The following is a 20,481-nucleotide window of genomic DNA, read 5'->3' on the forward strand; positions in this document are numbered from 1 at the left end:
GGTCCTGATGAGATTGTTCACAGCTTTTCTTTCTTTCTTTCTTTCTTTCTTTCTTTCTTTCTTTCTTTCTTTCTTTCGGGCATAGTGGATATAAGTCATGTAGGTGCATCCACTATTTCTGACGTGTTTTGTCATATATATGATATTATATTAGTAAACAAAGACTGTGGCACTGCAACTCCTATAACTTTAAAAAGTAACAGCACACAACTCCTTCTTGGATATTATCGTGGACTTCAGGAAACAGCAGAGGGTGCACCCCTCCTATCCACATCGACGGGACCGCAGTGGAGAAGGTGGAAAGCTTCAAGTTCCTTGGCGTACACATCACTGACAAACAGAAATGGTCCACCCACGCAGACAGTGTGGTGAAGAAGGCGCAACAGAGCCTCTTCAACCTCAGGAGGCTGAAGAAATGTGGCTTAGCACCTAAAACCCTCACAAACTTTTACAGATGCACAATTGAGAGCATCCTGTCGGGCTGTATCACCGCCTGGTACTGCAACTGCACCGCCCGCAACCGCAGGGCTCTCCAGAGGGTGGTGCGGTCTGCCGAACGCATTACCGGGGGCAAACTACCCGCCCTCCAGGACACCTACAGCACCCAATGTCACAGGAAGGCCAAAAAGATCATCAAGGACATCAACCACCCGGGCCACTATGGAGGACTAAAAATTGCCACAATTAAATAAATAAATACACCATTAAATAGTATAAATGTGTCATTAATTAATTCAAATTAAAATTAAATACATAAATGTGTAATTAAATGTATCATTAATTAATTCAAATACCGATTCATTTTTTGTAAAATACATATATAATTATTCCTATTTACATTTACATTTTCATAGTCTAATTTCAGTGGTTCATGAATTACTTAAAACTGTCAGGCTGCTGACCCATCAAAGTCAAGTGGGCAGGCTGCTTTTGCGAATCTGGTCAGTCCATTGCTTTGGTCTAGGTAAGTGGGCCAACCTGGATAGAGACAATCAGGATCTCATGGGCTTTCCAGGGGAGTTGGTTAGAGACATTTTAAACCAGCAGAGAGATGTAGAAGCAGGACCTGCTGACATTATCTGGAATTGATTTGTCTTGGCCCGATGCAGAGGGTAACCAATCAGGCGTTAGGTTCCATACTACTGCTTTTGATGGGTCAGTTTGACAGTTTTCGTAATTCCAGGGAAAGCACTCCAACATGGGGACCATGAAATGTAAATGTGAAATAATTAATATATGTATTTGCATAAAATGAGTCGATGATAGTGGTTGTGACACATTTATGTGCATTTATGTGTTAATTCTAATTTTAATTGATGGCTGACACATTTAAATATTTAATGGTGTTGTTATTTGTTTTGGTGTGGCTTTTTGGTCCTCATAAGCCACTGCCTGTTCACCCAGCTATCATCCAGAAGGCGAGGTCAGTACAGGTGCATCAAAGCTGGGACCAAGAGAATGAAAAACAGCTTCTATCCCAAGGCCATCAGACTGTTAAATAGCCATCACTAGCACATTAGAGGCTGCTGCTGCCTATTGAAATCACTGACCACTTAAAGAAATGGAACACTAGTCACTTTAATAATGTTGCACCACTCATCTCATATGTATATACTGTATTCTATAATATTCTACTGTATCTTAGTCCATGCCGCTCTGTCATTGCTTGTCCATATATGTATATATTCTTATTTCCATTCCTTACTTAGATTTGTGTGTATTGGGTATATGTTGTGAAATTGTTAGATATTACTTGTTAGATATTACTGCACTGTCGGTGCTAGAAGCACAAGCATTTCGCTACACCCACAATAGCATCTGCTAAACACGTGTATGTGACAAACAACATTTGATTTGATTTGATATTAGAGTATAATGAAGGATCAAGGTTCTATGATATGCATCTCATAAGGCCAAACTATCTGCTGCAATAAGAGGATTTTGATTCAGTGTGAGAAACTATTTGATTTGGCAGTTACATATTTTTCACTTATGCCACCTGTTGAAGTATGATAACTATCCGTTTAAATAGATATACAGACTTAAAATAAAAAATGAAAGCGTTTATAAAACACAATGGGCTTCTTGATGGAATGAATAATGATATGCTTATAAATCCTAACAATGGCCAAGAGCAAGGTTAACGCAGCAGCAAGGTAATTGCAGAAACCTGTTTGTTGATTGGGGCATGACTGTAACAATGCGTGTACTGCACTGTGCTGTAGATGTTGTGAGGTATGTGAGACGATTTTGTTATTCATGTCATATGAACCCTTTAGAAAGCCTGCAGGTTTGAAGATAGACATTATAGTGATGATTGGAGAATGGCACAGTACAAATCCCAACATCATTGGACATCAAATCAATCAAATCAAATTGTATTGCCAAATACAACAGGTGTAGACTTCACCGTGAAATGCTTACTTATGAGCCCATTCCCAACAATGCAGAGACCTAATCATATACCTAATCTCACCACTGCACTCACCACATACCTCCTAAAATAGCCATTCACATGCCATGGTCTAAATCTGCGTTTGATCATTACTTTCTCAGTGCATTGAGTTAATAAACAGCAAATGTTTCGTCAGTTGTTTCAAATTCACAAGTTCATTACTCTTTCTATAAAAAGAAAGGAGCACTGAAAAAGAAACTTCAAACGACCTGCAGCCTTAGTGTTTATGACCCTGTCCTTGGGATTTTATGCCTTTATTGTCCCTCTGATTCTGTTGATAACTAGGCCTCTCTGACCACCCTTCCCAATACTTTCTGTTCAGTGGTGACATCTTAATTTGTCACCTATGGTGGACACAAGAAAACGGTTAATCAAAAAAATAGTTTGACCAGTAGGCTACATTTGAAGTAAAATAGACAATACAGTAGGCCAGCGATAGAATAGCTCCCTGCCCAGCTTGTAACAACCTAACAACCTAAGGATTTATAAAGAGGGTTATAAGTAGTTTATAAACTGCTCATTATTAGTTTATAAAGGCACTACCCTAACTCCTCCATCACAAGAAGCCTCATCAACCTTAGTAGAAAACACCATACAACCAGAATTGTAAATATTATGTACCTTAGATAACACACCCAGGGTGAGGCCTGCATCCACACAGCATGTGGCAACTACTACTAACCTTGGATGAGCATGAGGGTAATGAAGTTACCAAGGGCCGATTATTATTAACTCTGAAGAAATGCAAGAAGAGAGTTCACTATAAAGTGAAGCCCCAACTCTAAGAGCTTATTTATGCATTTCCAGCCCTCTAGTGTTGAAACCAGGGACAACCCAACCCATGGAGGAATCCATACAAAAAAAGCTTGAACTGGAACTTCGCAATGAATCTACACAAAGTATGTTCTCGACTCGTTTGGGTAAAAAAAAAATAGCTTGCCAAATGCATTTATGATATTTCCCACACCGACATTTTTTTGTTGAAAGGATACTCAAATGAATGCAAAATGCACGTTACAATCCAAACGGAGCATTTTTTTGCGCAGTTTGACAAATCGATCCACTTTGGCTCTTTGGTCACAAGACCCTAAGCAAAGGATTGTGGGATTGTGGAGTTGTGGGATGGAAGTCAGGAAACGTATTACAGATCAGCTGGCTGTATATACGGCGGAGCTGATGGCCAAACTGTTGGTCTTGCAGTGGGGGTGGAGGAAGTCAAACAAGACAGGGTAGTTATTTGCTCTGATTCATGTGCAGTGTTGTTGAGTCTCCAGTCCTTTTGCTCACGTAGCAGACAATACCTGCTTTAAGAGGTGCTACAAACCCATGGCAGGATTAAACAGATGGGTATTCAGATAAGATTTACTTGTGTCCCAGCCCATGTGGGGGTGGAGGGGAGCGAGGCAGTAGATGAACAGGCTAAACAAGCACTTAGTAGTGGGGATGCTGTTGTTGAAGTTTCAATGAGCAAGGCAAAGGTATATAAAGTGTTGGTGCAGAGATGGTAGGAGCAGTGGAATAGAGATAATAAGGAAAGGCATGTATTTCAAGTACAGAGGAAAGTCGATTAAGGGTGGGACACAGCCAGTTGAATAAGACATTAAATGTGATAGGAAAGCATCCAACAGGAAAGTGTGATTATTGTCAGGAAACAGAGACAGTGGAGCATGTATTGCTACAGTGTGGGCAGTATCAGAGGGAAAGAGAGAGGATGAGATCTAGTATGAGGGAGAAGGGGATACAGAAAATTAGTTTAAAGAGTATATTGAGTAGAACGTCATTAGATATAGTCTCACATATTTTGTTAACTTGTTTAAGAGCAACGGGGCTGGCAGGTAGGATTTCGTTTCTCCCTGTCTCTGGCCTACACTCCAGTACAGTAGGTGGCGGTAATGCACCATAACGTTGGATGCCAACCGCTGATAAACCCCACTGAAGAAGAAGGGATCGTGGAGCACTGACAGTGGTTGTGGTTGTTGTGCTCTATGGCGAAAATATTTAATATTTAATTCAATTCACACATAAACATGCCGGAGTTAGCTGTTGAAAAAGTTATTGTCCATCCCTTGGTGCTCCTGAGTGTGGTGGATCATTTTAACAGGTAAAGGATTCGAATGAGCTCGACAGTTGTTGATGATTGTTAAAAAATGTGGACTCATTGTTGTTTCCCAAATAACAGTACAGTTTAGATAGCTAACTAACGTTAGCGACTAGCTAGCGACAGTAAGTTAACGTTAGAGCAAGCAAGCTAACGTTATCTAACTAGCTACTGTGTAGCTAGATAGCTGATTCACCTCAGAAGGCTCTGATTCACCTGCTATCCAGTATAGCTAGTAGCTAGCTAGATACACAACATGTTCTCATATTACACAAATTGCAGGTTTCCTCTACGATTAGTGCATCGTTTTATGCACTTTATTAGCTATTGTAGCTAGATAATGTTAACCAGCTTGTAACGCGTTAGCGCCATCCGCTCTCTAGTCAGGGATGTCACTGTCACATGTCTGTAGCAAAGACAGTTCAGAAACCCCATGTCTGTAGCTAACAGCCTATTCTCATTCTGAATTTGATCAGAATCGGTAAAGTTGGAAGTCAGAAGAGGGTTGTGGGTGTACTACTCGGCTCATGGCATAAGAAGGTTCTTGATGTGTCCAACAGCTTTGCAGGTGAGTTTCCTAACGTTACCTCTTTCTATAACCACGGTCCATTCTTTGATAACACTCTGGTTTCTTGTTGATATGGCTGATCTCCCCCCTGCTCTTCTTACAGTGCCCTTTGACGAGGATGACAAGGATGATTCTGTGTGGTTCCTGGACCATGACTATTTGGAGAACATGTATAACATGTTCAAGAAAGTCAATGGTAAGAATGGAGTTCTTTGTAAATTAGTATGCATTTTAATAACACTAGATTTTACTCTACAATGTGATTGAACTTGAACATGTATCCCCATTGTGTTTCAGCAAGAGAAAGAATAGTTGGTTGGTATCACACAGGCCCCAAACTGCACAAGAATGACATTGCCATCAATGAACTCGTGAAGCAATATTGTACCAATTCTGTAAGTATAAGTACAACATTTTAGTTGAATTTAATACAAAACGTTGATGTAATTTTTTACTTAGCAATTAGCCAATTACTACTGATGTCACTGTAGTAAATATAATAATAAATATACTATGGTACAAAGATTTTAATTGGATTTTTTGGTCGTTTTAGGTTTTAGTCATCATTGATGTGAAACCGAAAGACCTGGGTCTACCAACAGAGGCCTACATATCTGTGGAGGAAGTGCATGATGTACGTTTTTATCAGTGGAATTATTGAAAGAATGTAATAGTGGAATTACAATTCTCTACTATTACCTCTGCAACAAAGGTTTATGCTGCATGTCAGTCTTACATCTACCACTAAGTAAAATCTAAAAATTGTAGGATTAGAAAGAATGTCACTGTAAAAATCAGTTTGTTATGTTGTGGAGCAACGGATGCCTTTTTGAGCTTTAATGTTGAGGAAAACTGATAAACTCGCTTGAGAAGAAGGTCTAATGGTTGGAACATTCCTTTTGTTTTTAGGATGGCACTCCCACATCCAAGACATTTGAACATGTCACCAGTGAGATTGGCGCTGAAGAAGCAGAGGAAGTGGGCGTGGAGCATTTACTCCGGTAAGACTGGACCCAAGCATGTGGTCAATGTGTATGTACTTGTTCCTTGTATTATTGCTCATAATTTTTTCATACCAGACCTGGGTTCAAATACAAGTACTTTTATTAGAGTATTTGAATGGTTATTTGTAAAAAACGAAATAGTCTAGCAAATTGTGTTTGAGACCATTTTCAAATACCTATTTCAAATACTATGTTCAAATACCAGAGTTAAGTGCATGGGTGTGTATTTGAGTCAGTGTATTTTAGTATTTTCAAATGCTTTCCAAGTGTATTTCTAAATATACTGAACAAAAATATAAACGCAACATGCAACAATTTCAAAGATTTTACTGAGTTACAGTTCATATAAGGAAATCAGTCAATTTAAATAAATAAATTAGGCCCTAATCTATGGATTTCACATGACTGGGAATACAGATATGCATCTGTTGGTCACAGATATCTTAAAAAAATAAAAAGTAGGGGTGTTGATCAGAAAACCAGTCAGTATCTGGTGTGACCACCATTTGCCTCATGCAGCGCGACACATCTCCTTCGCATAGAGTTTATCAGGCTGTTGATTGTGGCCTGTAGAATGTTTTCCCACTCCTCCAGCGAAGTTGCTAGATATTGGCGGGAACTGGAACACGCTGTTGTACATGTCGATCCAGAGCATCCCAAACATGCTCAATGGGTGACATGTCTGGTGAGTATGCAGGCCATGGAAGAACTGGGACATTTTCAGCTTCCAGGAATTCTGTACAGATTCTTGAGACATGGGGCCGTGCATTATCATGCTGAAAATGGCGGTGGATGAATGGCACGACAATGGGCCTCAGGATCTCGACACGGTTTCTCTGTGCATTCAAATTGCCAGCGATAAAATTTTTCGTAGCTTATGCCTGCCCATACCATACCACCACCACCATAGGGCACTCTGTTCCCAATGTTGACATCAGCAAACCGCTCGCCCACACGACGCCATACATGTGGTCTGCGGTTGTGAGGCCGGTTGGACGTTGGAGGCGGCTTATGGTAGAGAAATGAACATTAAATTCTCTGGCAACAGCTCTGGTGAACATCCCTGCAGTCAGCATGCCAATTGCACGCTCCCTCAACTTGAGACATCTGTGGCATTGTGTTGTGTGATAAAACTGCACATTTTAAAGTGGCCTTTTATTGTCCCCAGCAAAAGTGGCACCTGTGTAATGACACAAAGGATAAATGCTCACAAAGAGGGATGTAAACAAATTAGTGCCCTACATTTGAAAGAAAAAACTTTGTGCGTATGGAACATTTCTGGGATATTTTATTTCAGCTCATGAAACATGGGAGCAACACTTTACATGTTGCGGTTATATTTTTGTTCAGTGTACACTAAAATATTCAACTACTTTTCAAATGAAATGTTTCTGAATACGTACTTTAAATGTACAGTACCAGTCAAAAGTTAGGACACCTACTCATTCAAGGGTTTTTATTTATTTTTACATTGTAGAATAATAGTGAAGACATCAAAACTATGAAATAACACATATGGAATCATGTAGTAACCAAAAAAAGTGTTAAACAAATCAAAATATATTTTATTTTTGAGATTCTTCAAATAGCCACCCTTTGCCTTGATGACAGCTTTGCACACTATTGGCATTATCTCAACCAGCTTCATCTGGAATGCTTTTCCAACAGTCTTGAAGGAGTTCCCACATGCTGAGCACTTCACTCTGCGGTCCGACTCATCCTAAACCATCTCAATTGGGTTGAGGTCGGAGGATTGTGGAGGCCAGGTCATCTGATGCAGCGCTCCATCACCCTCCTTCTTGGTAAAATAGCACTTACACAGCCTGGAGGTGTGTTGGGTCATTGTCCTGTTGAAAAACAAATGATAGTCCCACTAAGCCCAAATCAGATGTGATGGCGTATCGCTGCAGAAGGCTGTGGTAGCCATGCTGGTTAACTGTGCCTTGAATTCTAAGTAAATCACAGACAGTGTCACCAGCAAAGCACCCCCACACCATAACACCACCTCCTCCATGCTTTACGGTGGGAACTACACATGCAGAGAACATCCGTTCACCCGCACCGTCTCACAAAGACACGGCGGTTGGAGCCAAATATCTCAAATTTGGACTCCAGACCAAAGGACACGTTTCCACTGGTCTAATGTCCCTTGCTCGTGTTTCTTGGCCCAAGCAAGTCTCTTCTTCTTATTGGTGTCCTTTAGTAGTGGTTTCTTTTCAGCAATTTGACCATGAAGGCCTGATTCACACAGTCTCCTCTGAAGTTGATGTTGAGATGTGTCTGTTACTTGAACTCTGTGAAGCATTTATTTGGGCTGCAATTTCTGAGGCTGGTAACTCGAATGAACTTATCCTCTGCAGCAGAGGTAACTCTGGGTATTCCATTCCTGTGGCAGTCCTCATGAGAGCCAGTTTCATCATAGCGCTTAATGGTTTTTGGGACTGCACTTGAAGAAACTTTAAAAGTTCTTGAAATGTTCCGTATTGACTGACCTTCATGTCTTAAAGTAATGATGGACTGTCGTTTCTCTTGCTTAATTGAGTTGTTCTTGAATGTGGACTTGGTATTTTACCAAATAGGGCATTATCTTCAGTACCCCTACCTTGTCACAACACAACAGATTGGCTCAAACGTGATGGAAATAAATTCCACAAATGAACTTTTAAGAAGGCACACCTGTTAAGATTGAAATGCATTCCAGGTGACTACCTCAGCCAAGCTGGTGGAGAGAATGCCTAGTGTGTGTAAAGCTGTCATCCAAGGCAAAGGGTGGCTATTTGAAGAATCTCAGTTACATGGGAAGCATGTTTAACACATTTTTGGTTAATACATGATTCCAATGTGTTATTTCTTAGTTTTTCCTCACTGTATTCTACGATGTAAAAAATAAAGAAAAACCCTTGAATGAGTAGGTGTGTCCAAACTTTTGACTGGTAGTGTATGTGAAAGTAATTGAACAATTTTAACTAGTATTTGGACCCAGGTCTGATTCTTACCATAAAAATGTAAGGCCAGTTTTGCCACCAAAAAGGGAAACCGGTTGACTTAAAACATGCAAGTCGCTGAAATAAAATGTTTTGTATCTCTATCCAGAGACATCAAGGACACAACAGTTGGCACCCTGTCTCAACGCATCACCAACCAGGTGCACGGCCTAAAGGGCCTCAACTGCAAGTTAGTGGATATCAAAGGGTATTTGGAGAAAGTTGCCACAGGTAAGCTGCCCATCAACCACCAGATCATCTACCAGCTGCAGGACGTCTTCAACCTGCTGCCTGACGTCAACCTTCAAGAGTTCATCAAGGCATTTTACCTCAAGACCAATGACCAGATGCTGGTGGTTTACCTGGCTTCACTCATTCGCTCCGTGGTTGCTCTTCACAACCTCATCAACAACAAGATCGCCAACCGAGATGCAGAGAAGAAGGAAGGCCAGGAAAAAGATGACAGCAAGAAAGAGAAGAAAGAGGACAAGGAAAAAGAGAAGGGAGACACTAAGAAAGATAAGAAGGAGAAAAAATGAGGAAGCAATGCTGATTTCTGACTACGGACTGACTGTTTGTTTTTGTTCTTCCCACCTGTCGGACACTATTTATCTTTTTTTTTTTATGAAGAAGACCCTCGCATTTTCTTTATGTATTAAAAGAGTGAAGGGAATTGGCTATTTGGTTATCTACTCCACATAAGTCTAATCATTTTTCATTCTTATGTAGCTCATTTGGTTAATGTTGACAAAATACTAGTTTGCTATTAATTTCACAACAAACATGAATACAACAACATTTGAATTATATTTTTATCCTGCTCTACTCCTCAGTGTTGTCTACTCCTCACATTACCATAGTAACCATACATGTGTGTATTTGTGACAGAAAAGTGTGAGGGAAAAGAAGGAGCTGTTATTTCCTCTTAACATATTTTTAAAGCTTTGCATTAGATCACAAAACGGCACAAATAGCCTCATTCATGCATGATATATTAGATAATTAAACGGCTAGAGGCAACAAGTCAACAAAATGCATCACCGCTCCTATGAAGCAACAGAACAGAAAATGACAGCTCCCTATGAATACATACAGAGTGGTACACCAGTACTTAGAAGTAATCATCTATGAGGATATAGTGAAGAATCCTTTGTTAGTTGCTGAGGCAGTCATGCCATTCTCCTTGGGGCTGTCACTGTCTTCCTTCTTCTTAATTTTGATTCCAAACAAGTTGCAGAGCTTCATCAGCATCAGATCCACTATCTCCTCCTCCTCTGAGGGCTGTGGAACAGTGAACAGACAGCTCAGAATGGATAGTCAAGTGACCGCCTCAGTCGAAATGTATTAAGGTATTGGTCCCGGTTGATTCTGATATATTGATGTTCAAATAAGACCTAATATGACCAGAACAAGGTTAATTTTACATAGTGTAAGATTGATGCACAGTACCTTGTGATGCATTTGCTCTTGAGTGAACGCCACCAGGATGACAGAGATGAACAGGTTCAGAACCACAAAGGTCATGAATATAATGCAGGAGCCGATGAGGAACGCACCAAGCACCGGGTTGTAATCAAGAACCTGGATTAGAAGGAGAAGTTACAGAATTTAATCACAACGCTACCATCATGACTACAGCAGTAATCAGTCTAGTAGAGCTGTCCTCTACTAACCTCGTCATAGTTGAAGATGCCCAGTTGCAAGCTGACCATGGCTAGAGCAGAATCCAGGAGAGTCCTATATGAGTACAGCTTCCAGCCATACATCAGATTAGACTGCAGACGGAGAATGATCACAGTTTAGTCACTCACACTGCAAGTCAAGGGGACACCCATCATACACAAGCACAACATCACATAAGAAGAGAATGAGGATGAAGTTGGAGAATGACAGCACCATGGACAACTTATAGGCTAGGTGTTTCAGAAAGACCCTTACAGCAATAGAATAGGCCAGGAACATAATGGTGATGACCACGAGGAAGCCTGATATGTCTGTCCAGGCCCGTTGCAGTGTGGCTGTGATCATGTGTAGCTTGGGGTTGAGCCTCAGCAGATGCCACAGTTTGACTGTAGCCAGTAGCACCAGGAATGCGATCAGATACCCCAGCACTGCATCTGCTATGGCTGTTTCATGGAAACTGGCAAACCTGGACAGAGAGCGGAGAAGTTTAACATCACACAGAAGCAACTGACCAACAATAGGGATAAAAGACTAGCGAAAGTAAAGCAGAAACCCATGATACCCCAACCCAGTGTGAACTCACTGGTCTTTATGGTTGTGGTAGTACTCCATGTCCCGGTTCCCTAACAGGGTCCTCTTGATGAAGACAGACAATGCGCTCCAGCTCAGGAGGATGATGGCAAGCTCCAGCAGGTTCCACTTTGTCTTGAAGTAAGCCCACTTCTGCTGCTTCATCAGCTTTCCCTGTGAGGAGATGAGAATAGTTAGACTGAGGAGGAATTCCAGAACAATGGCACTAGACCATTGTGGCACTGATTTTATACTCTTTACACATAAGAAAGGTATTTAAATTACAGCTTACCTGAACAAACATGTAGTAGAGGATAAAGAGGAAATAGATGACCTCAGAGGCCATGACAAAGATGTGGAGTCCACCGGTGGACTGGTACAGTCGGACACTCTGCAGCTCACTGCGAAACTGGAACGCTCCTGAGAGAATAAGACAGGTGCTGACAATCTGAGCTTTGGGTGCCTTTAAATACTTACTTTGTGCTGTATTCATGGAGTGATATAACAACTGTCTCACCTACAGCTGTGGTCTCCAGCATGAGTGTGACAATGCAGAAGAGGTTGACATTGGCATTGTACACGGTGAACTCTACAAAGACTGCCCGGGTGAACATATCAAGCCAGGTGTTGTCAAACAGATACTGAAGGGTACTGCAGGGACAGAAGACATGCATGAATAAAATAACATATTTCTCTACCACAAATATGGTTTGATAACTCTGATAATTTTTAAACATTTGGTCAATGTTAATTTACCTGCTAGCGTTCTGTGAGTCAGGGCCCAGGTCCACCACAAACCCCCCTCCCCGGTAGAGAACCACACTACCCCAGATAGGTTGGGCTCTGAGTCGGGCCTGGGTTTGGTATTGCCAGGGGCTGCGGAGGGTCTTTGAGGTGTTTTCACTCCCCGAGCGGTTCCAGCCTGGCCCATAGGAGCCCATGTCCTCCACCTCCCATGAGTATGGAGCATGACAGTCAGGAACAGACTGGCGCATGGAGCGGGCGATGCGGCAGGAGTTCTTCTGCACCCTCACCTGGCGAAGACGGGCATTACCAACCAGTTTGGAGTTCCCATCTGTGATGAAACCTATAACACAGCATGCAGAAAATGTTAAGGCAAAGAATAACTAAAAGACAAAACGCTAGCACGCTTTCATCTATACAATTTCTCTTTAACCTTCTAGAAATTAACGTTCTCTATGAAATAAACCTCCTCTTTTGAGAATGCTACCTGGGTTCTCTCCGAAGAGGTTGCTGAGAAGAGAGGTATTTGCCCAGGTGAACACATTTCCGTGGCTCATGCTGTCTGAGATCCCTTGGCTGAAGCTCTGCCGAATGTGCTGAGTCAGGAAGTAAGCGTTAGGGTCCCTCTGACCATACGCCACCAGGAGCAACATCCACATGAACCCCATGTAGGCTGCAAAAGAATCATAGGCCTTAAGCATGTGTGTTAACCAATAGGTGCGGTGAATGACAGTGCAGTGAATGAAAAAGCGGTTCATCTTACTGAGAATCTCTTTGATGAGGGCGAAGACCTTCTGCTCCTTGATCATGTTGTTCCTCATCCTGTCGATGTCTGTGGGAGGAGGGGGCTGGTAGAAGCTGCATGTGCTATCCCTCCTGACAGCCCGCACTGCATCAGGGTCATCTGTGGACAAGATGGTTGTAAAAGGTATCTAGTCTTAGCTTGCTCATATACAAGTAAACAGAATATCCATAACGAATAAGGAAAGCAGAAAGGATATGCCGTTATGCCTGAAATATGGGAAATTAGCTTTAAGATAAAGCACCTGGGTTTCGGAGCTCCCCCTCAAACTTTGGATCCCCATACTCCTCCTGATCAACTTTCTTCAGAACGAGAGCAAAGAAGGCTGCAAAACCTAGCACCTGTGATAGGAAATCCACAAAGTAATACCCAGATTTCAGATACATGATGCAGGACATTTTACATTGTACAGTATGTATTGTACTGTAGGTCTCACCTTCAGCGGCTGAGTGATGAAGAGGCTCTCAAAGAAAGACACAACCATGGAGATGAGCCAGCTTATAGAGCGGTCCTTCCCATAGGTCAGCCCATACATCATGGTGAAGTATCCTGATACTCCGCTGGTGGCTAACACCAGTATCCAGCCAATAAACACAAACCACCAGGGAAGCCCGCCCTGCTTCTTACTGCTGCTGTCTCCCTCACTGCTCTCTGCTGGGCTGGGGCTTCGAGCCAGCTGGTCCCCTCCAAGGCTGGAAGACTCTAGCAGTCCCTTCATGCCCTGGACCTGCTGCACTGCCCGGCAGTAGCTGTCTGGGTTGGGGAAGCGAGAGGGTCCCAGTAGGCTCAGCTCCTTCTCTACATGACGTAGCTGCCTGTACAGATACTGGCTGTTGTTGCTCCTTTTCTGGCTCCCATCCCCAGTCTTCTCAGGGCTCCCACACAGGCTGGTCTCTGAAAACACAGCATTGATTGATTTGATTTATTTCATTATGAAAGTGTCTTGCATTTTCAAGATGCCCAGCCCACATGGGCTTGTAAGACACTGTATCTGCAGTAGCAAAGAAAATAATGATATATATGCATGCATACAAACTCCCCAGTCAAAATTAAACTGCTCCTTTCATATTTATTTTGATCCTGACAAACTCCCCATTCCCTGCCGGTGACAAGCATACCCATAACATGATGCTGCCACCACAATACTTGAAATTACAGAGGGCTTCACTCTGTGTTGTATTTGACCAAAACATGTCATTTTTAAAGGTTCATATCTTTGCCGTGTTGTCTTGCAGTATTACTTAACTGCCTTGTTGCAAACAGAATGGATGATTTGGAGTGGATGTTTTTACGCAGGGTTCCTTCTTTTCACTTTGTCATACAGGCCAGTGATGTGGAGTGAATGCAATGTTGTTGATCCTCTGTATTTTCAAGTATTGTGGTGGCAGCATCATGTTATGGGTATTGCCAAAGACACACCGGATTGGCTTTCCAATAGGTATTGAGTGTTCCTGAGTGGTCCAGTCTCAGTCCTGACTTAAATTAGCTTTTGAATATTGTTGTCCATAAATTATTCCCAACCAAATTTACTGAGCTTGAACAATTTTGACAAAAACAATGTACAAAACATTAGGAACAAAACATTAGGAACACCTTCCTAATATTGAGTTGCACCCCCTTTTGCCCTCAGAACAGCCTCAATTCGTTTGGGCATGGACTGTACAAGGTTTGTTAAGCATTCCACAGGGATGCTAGCACATGTTGACAGTTGTGTCAAGTTGGTTGGATGTCCTTTGGGTGGTGGACCATTCTTGATACACACGGGAAACTGTTGCGCGTGAAAAACCCAGCAGCATTGCAGTTCTTGATACACTCAAACCGGTGCACCTGGGACCTACTACCATACCCCGTTCAAAGGCACTTAAATATTTTGTCTTGCCCATTCACCCTCTGAATGGCACACATACACAAGCCATGTCTCAATTGTCTCAAGGCTTACAAATCCGTATTTAACCTGTCTCCTCTCCTTCATCTACACTGATTGAGGTGGATTTAACAAGTGACATCAATAAGGGATCATAGCATTCACCTGGATTCACTTAGTCAGTCTATGTCCTGGAAAGATCAGGGGTTCTTAATGTTGTGTATACTGAGTGTAGCTTATCTTGATGTATCTTCCATGCTTTGGAAACAACATTTGTAACCAGGAACACTTCTTTTCTAAATTACCATTCCAGTTTCTCTTCGTATCTAACCAATAATATTTCTGGTTTCAGTTGTTGAATTTTATCAAACAAGGTTACTCTTAATATCATGTAAATCAAAATGTAAAGTACAGTTAATTCTCAACCTCCCCTAAATCGTCCCCTAGCTGCTCTTCTTCAATTATTGCGTTAAACCTTTTTTATTTTTTTGTCATTTAGCAGACGCTCTTATCCAGAGCGACTTACAGGAGCAATTAGGGTTAAGTGCCTTGCTCAAGGGCACATCGACAGGTTTTTCCACCTAGTCAGCTCGGGGATTAGAACCAGCGACCTTTCGGTTACTGGCACAACGCTCTTACCCACTAAGCTACTTACCTTAATTGCCAGAGGCAATTGGTTTCTTGTAAGGTGACAGAGGGTTCTGGATCCTAGCTGTTTTTAATCTGGTTATAAATTCTGAGTTTCGGTTTAAGCCATATATCATATGATTATCCTTTGGCTGACTGACATCCCGGAGGACCTGAGGCCTAGGACCATGCCTCAGGACTACCTGGCCTGATGACTCCCTGCTGTCCCCAGTCCACCTGGTCGTGCTGCTACTCCAGTTTCCACTCTTCTGCCTGCGGCTAAGGAACCCTGACCTGTTCACCGGACGTGCTACCTTGTCCCAGACCTGCTGTTTTCAGCTCTTTCTCTCTACCGCACCTGCTATTTCAACCTCTAAATGCCCGGCTATGAAAAGCCAAGTGACATTTACTCCTGATGTACTGACCTGTTGCAACCTCTACAACCACTGTGATTATTATTTGACCCTGCTGGTCATCTATGAACATTTGAACGTCTTGGAGAAAAATCTGGCCTTAATGGCCATGTACTGTTATAATCTCCACCCGGCACAGCCAGAAGGGGACTGGCCACCCCTCAGAGCCTGGTTCCTCTCTAGGTTTCTTCCTAGGTTTCTGCCTTTCTAGGGAGTTTTTCCTAGCCACCATGCTTCTACATCTGCATTGCTTGCTGTTTGGGGTTTTAGGCCTGGTTTCTGTATAGCACTTTGTGACATCTGCTGATGTAAAAGGGCTTTATAAATACGATTTGATTGATTGATTAAACTTTGGCCACTATATACTGTAAATATTGCATCTCTGGACATGCTACCAGAACATGTTATCAGATCAACCAGCAGTGCAATGCAGACAACCCCCGGGCTGTACCTTGCAGATTAGCTACTCCTAGTGAGAGAATGAGCGCCCCCTCTTTCTTGGAGGCATCAGTGTAGAACTCCCCACCGGCTCGGTTCTGCTTCCGGATGATGTCCTCCACCAGAGAGAGCAGAGTGTTGATATCAGTCTGTTGTCCAGGCTTCATCTCTAACTCCAGGCGTGGAATGGGGCTCTTCATAGCCTTGGAGAGTGACTGAGCAAGCTTCTTTATGTCCTGAGAGAATAACGTATATACAATGCATTCAGAAAGACCCCTTGACTTTTTCTACATTTTGTTACTTTACAGCCTTATTGAAGCATCTTTGGCAGCGATTACAGCCTAGAGTATTTTTGGGTATGATGCTACAAGCTTGGCACACCTGTATTTGGGGAGTTTCTCCCATTCTTCTCTGCAGATCCTCTCAAGCTCTGTCAGGTTGGATGGGTAGCGTCGCTGCACAGCTATTTTCAGGTCTGTCTAGAGATGTTCGATCGGGTTCAAGTCCGGTCTCTGGCTGGGCCACTCAAGGACATTCAGAGACTTATCCCAAAGCCACTCCTGCGTTGTCTTGGCTGTGTGCTTAGGGTCGTTGTCCTGTTGGAAGGTGAACCTTCACTCCAGTCTGAGGTCTTGAGCGCTCTGGAGCAGGTTTTCATCAAGGATCTCTCTGTACTTTGCTCCGTTCATCTTTCCCTCGATCCTGACTAGTTTCCCAGTCCCTGTCTCTGAAAAACACCCCCACAGCATGATTCTGCCACCACCATGCTTCACCGTAGGTATGGTGCCAGGTACCTGGCATTCAGGCAAAAAGTTCAATCTTGGTTTCATCAGACCAGAGAATCTTGTTTCTCATGGTCTGAGAGTCCTTTAGTGGCTTTTGGCAAACTCCAAGCGGGCTCTCATGTGCCTTTTACTGAGGAGTGGCTTCCGTCTGGCCACTCTACCATAAAGGCCTGATTGGTGGAGTGCTGCAGAGATGGTTGTCCTTCTGGAAGGTTCTCCCATCTCCACAGAGGAACACTTGGAGCTCTGTCAGAGTGACCATCGGGTTCTTGGTCACCTCCCTGACCAAGGCCCTTCTCCCCCGATTCTAGAGTCTTGGTGGTTCCAAACTTCTTCTATTTAAGAATGATGGAGGACACTGTGTTCTTGGGGACCTTCAATGCTGCAGAAATTTTTTGGTACCCGTCCCCAGATCTGTGCCTCAACACAATCCTGCCTCGGAGCTCTACGGACAATTCCTTTGACCTCATGGCTTGGTTTCTGCTCTGACATACACTGTCAACTGTGGGACTTTATATAGACAGGTGTGTGCCTTTCCAAATCATGTCCAATGAATTGAATTTACCACAGGTGGACTCAATGCAAACAGGATGAACCTGAGCTCAATTTCGAGTCTCATAGCAAAGGTTCTGAATACTTATGTAAATAAGGTATTTCTGTTATTTATCTTTTATACATTTCCAACAATTTCTAAAAACCTGTTTTCGCTTTGACATTATGGCGTATTGTGTGTAGATTGATGAGGATTTTTGTTATTTAATCCATTTTAGAATATGTCTAGAACGTAACAAAATACGGAAAAAGGGAAGGGGTCTGAATACTTTCCGAATGCACTGTATTAACAGCTTTGCTAATGTGGCGAGGCAAACAGGCTGACTCTTGATCATAAATTATGTTGAAATTGTTTACTTCTTTTACCTTGATGACAGTGTCTGGTGTGAGGTCTCTCTCCCTCTGTGGGGAGGGGGGCTGTGAGGGAGACACTCTGCCAGTCTTCCCCTGCTTGGACCCCTCTGCCTTGGGCTTTCCAGGCTTCGTCTCTCGGGGGCGAGTGTTTCTGAAGATACTCACAATGAGGAGATTAATTGGAAACATTATGATTGAACTCTGAATTCCAATCATCACCTGCTGCCATGTGAACTCGATATGACCTACAGGAGTAAAAAGAAGAAAGAGTTATTGTTCTGAAAACCTACCATTTGCAAATGCCATCAATACTGTGCAGGCATCCATACCCAGGTCCATGGTCTGCTCAGAGGGGTCGGTAGGGATGCCCCAGAACATGATGCTGGTCAGCATGGTGCAGAGCAGCAGAGAGAAACAGCAGGAGACTCGCTGGACACATGTGAAGGTGCTCGTTGGAGGCCGGCTGATCACAGAAAACCAGATGTGGCCATCACGGAAATCCTTTGCCGTTTTCATGAAAAACAGATTACTGCAGAATATACAGTGTAAGAAGATTTAGTTACATGATGGACAATTGTTCTGGGATTCATATGTTGCTATAACAAGGTGGATCCATGCTTTACCTCACCTGAATTTCTTCAATTCTATGTCCGAGGCAACAGGGAAGACGTTATCAAGGATGCACTCGCCCATATCTATGGCCAGCCATGAGTTACACAGGAAGTGCCGCTTCTGTCCAGTTTCTAGATCCTGCACCATCACTTTGTTTATATACCTGCATGAAAACCGTTATTGTCAACTACATCCACAATTTCAAACGTCAGCTTGAATGAATGTCAAATCTATCTGTCCCTCTACTACTGTGAAACATCCTCCCCAACCACTCTCCTACCAGGCAGGGTGCCCCCCTGAGTTGTCGTGCCACAGCCTGATGCTCTGCAGCTCCCCCAGGGAGAAGGGTGTGGTCAACAGGAACGTATCCACTGCACCCCTCTCAAACACAGGCTTGTCAGGGTCAGTGAGGTGGTGTGGCTCACTCTCTCCCTCCGTGCCCAGCAGAGTCACAGTAACCTGCAGCAGCAACACAGGGTCAGGGTCAGGGTCACTGAGTGTGGTTTTATCAGAGAACAGAATATGATACCCTGCAGCAGTGGGAACTGTTGCTACTGACCTGAGAGGAGGTGGACGCACCACGCCGATGCCCAGTGCTGATATTCAGCATGTAACGGTATTCAGCCAAGGGGTCATTATCTTCCAGCACTGTCACCTTCACCTACAACAAGTAACATTTGAAGGTAAAACTCTGCATCAACAGCAAACCAACAGGATGTTACATTCTCAAACCGGCAAATCTAAGCACTGTAAATCTGCTGATTGGGTCAACACAGTAGCATGTTCTCAAGTTGTCTGTATAGTCTGGACAAAAATTGTCTAGAAAATGGCAGCAGCGATTGTTCAAGACAGACCTTGGCTATGTCCTGGATGTCCTTTTTGCGTGCCCACACGACCACCAAGAGATAAGCAACGAAGATGGCTCCAACAAAGCACACCACCACAGGGTTGTCTGAGAAGGTGGCGAAGAGCTCAGCAGTACGGGACACATCCACAAGGTTAGGCATGACGAAGAAAGCGCTCCCGAAGAAGGTCAAATGGTTACATAAGCACTGAGTGACCAATGGCGTGGTTAAAGGACCAACCTAAGGAGACCACAGTCAGTTTATGCATTTGATTTTAGCAGTGCCTGGTTGCAATGATGTGCCAATATTTTATTATAAAGGTGTTGTGTAGTACTTGTTGCATTTACCCTGCAGCCATCTTCACTCCAGGTGGATTTGGTTTCATTCCAATATTTGCACTGAGCAGCAATGGAGGTGACAGTCACAGTGGCATTGACAGATTTAACCCCTGCTTCTACAATGGGCCTCACCACAAGGTAGTGCACCCCAACCTTTCCTGTCAAATCATTGGGACCCAGGACCCAGGTGTATCTCTCTGTACCCAAAATAAACACAACACAAACACATTTATCTTTCTAAACACTCAGTGTTGTTCATTGTGCTTCACAATAGTTATATGTCTCTGCCATTAACAAGAAGTCAGTTCAGGAGGTTGATCACCTTGTGAATTGCCTTGGTGAGGCATCTGAGTCTTGGCTATATATTGCTTGTCCTTTGGGTAGTCTTTATACCCCAGCAACAGTACAAATGGTATTTCCTCTGAGGGCTCCATCTTTAGCACCAGTGTTACGTCCGGTGAAGGGACGACAATCATCAGTGTGCTGTAGTTTCCCAGGTCAAGGATTGTGCTGTTCACCTGCCCTCCTTCAAGTCTCGGCAAGAGGATCTGAGAATCATAGAAGATGTTGTAATATTTACAACTGTAATCATAATTCTGTCTACTTGATCATATAGTCTTTAAAGTATAAGTCTTGGACATTATCTTAGAAGATACAGTGGGGGAAAAAAGTATTTAGTCAGCCACCAATTGTGCAAGTTCTCCCACTTAAAAAGATGAGAGAGGCCTGTAATTTTCATTATAGG

The 20,481-nt window shown here is 43.0% G+C and overlaps 2 protein-coding genes across 2 annotated transcripts; one reads left to right on the forward strand and one right to left on the reverse strand.

Annotated features, from left to right (window-relative positions):
* Positions 1 to 4,388: 4,388 nt before the first annotated feature.
* On the forward strand, positions 4,389 to 9,934 carry LOC121555752 (26S proteasome non-ATPase regulatory subunit 7). The gene is made up of 7 exons (XM_041869585.2): positions 4,389 to 4,556; positions 5,030 to 5,121; positions 5,225 to 5,317; positions 5,419 to 5,516; positions 5,675 to 5,755; positions 6,031 to 6,122; positions 9,219 to 9,934. Exons 1-7 carry the CDS (start codon positions 4,483 to 4,485, stop codon positions 9,646 to 9,648), a joined length of 960 nt encoding a protein of 319 aa, XP_041725519.1. The 5' UTR covers positions 4,389 to 4,482; the 3' UTR covers positions 9,649 to 9,934.
* On the reverse strand, positions 9,694 to 20,274 carry LOC121555751 (polycystic kidney disease protein 1-like 2). The gene is made up of 21 exons (XM_045210111.1): positions 20,059 to 20,274; positions 19,746 to 19,933; positions 19,408 to 19,638; positions 19,113 to 19,214; positions 18,834 to 19,012; positions 18,570 to 18,716; positions 18,271 to 18,470; positions 17,954 to 18,186; positions 16,264 to 16,486; positions 13,345 to 13,802; positions 13,153 to 13,249; positions 12,870 to 13,010; positions 12,594 to 12,779; positions 12,119 to 12,449; positions 11,880 to 12,013; positions 11,655 to 11,782; positions 11,376 to 11,536; positions 11,048 to 11,258; positions 10,783 to 10,884; positions 10,559 to 10,690; positions 9,694 to 10,390 (listed from the first exon to the last, which is right to left on the reverse strand). Exons 1-21 carry the CDS (start codon positions 20,210 to 20,212, stop codon positions 10,235 to 10,237), a joined length of 3,894 nt encoding a protein of 1,297 aa, XP_045066046.1. The 5' UTR covers positions 20,213 to 20,274; the 3' UTR covers positions 9,694 to 10,234.
* Positions 20,275 to 20,481: the final 207 nt, after the last annotated feature.

The sequence above is a fragment of the Coregonus clupeaformis genome, chromosome 33 (genome assembly GCF_020615455.1).
Source record: "Coregonus clupeaformis isolate EN_2021a chromosome 33, ASM2061545v1, whole genome shotgun sequence".
NCBI lineage: Eukaryota > Metazoa > Chordata > Actinopteri > Salmoniformes > Salmonidae > Coregonus > Coregonus clupeaformis.

Excerpts from the sequence above, each read along its gene's own strand:
- LOC121555752 (XM_041869585.2), top strand. The coding sequence starts at position 4,483 with ATGCCGGAGTTAGCTGTTGAAAAAGTTATTGTCCATCCCTTGGTGCTC. Across the intron at positions 4,557-5,029 it reads GTGGTGGATCATTTTAACAG|AATCGGTAAAGTTGGAAGTC; the intron begins GTAAAGGATTCG and ends GAATTTGATCAG. Across the intron at positions 5,756-6,030 it reads CTGTGGAGGAAGTGCATGAT|GATGGCACTCCCACATCCAA; the intron begins GTACGTTTTTAT and ends TTTTGTTTTTAG.
- LOC121555751 (XM_045210111.1), bottom strand. The coding sequence starts at position 20,212 with ATGATTGTCGTCCCTTCACCGGACGTAACACTGGTGCTAAAGATGGAG. Across the intron at positions 18,187-18,270 it reads TGAGCAGACCATGGACCTGG|GTCATATCGAGTTCACATGG; the intron begins GTATGGATGCCT and ends TTACTCCTGTAG. Across the intron at positions 13,250-13,344 it reads TCATCACTCAGCCGCTGAAG|GTGCTAGGTTTTGCAGCCTT; the intron begins GTGAGACCTACA and ends TTCCTATCACAG.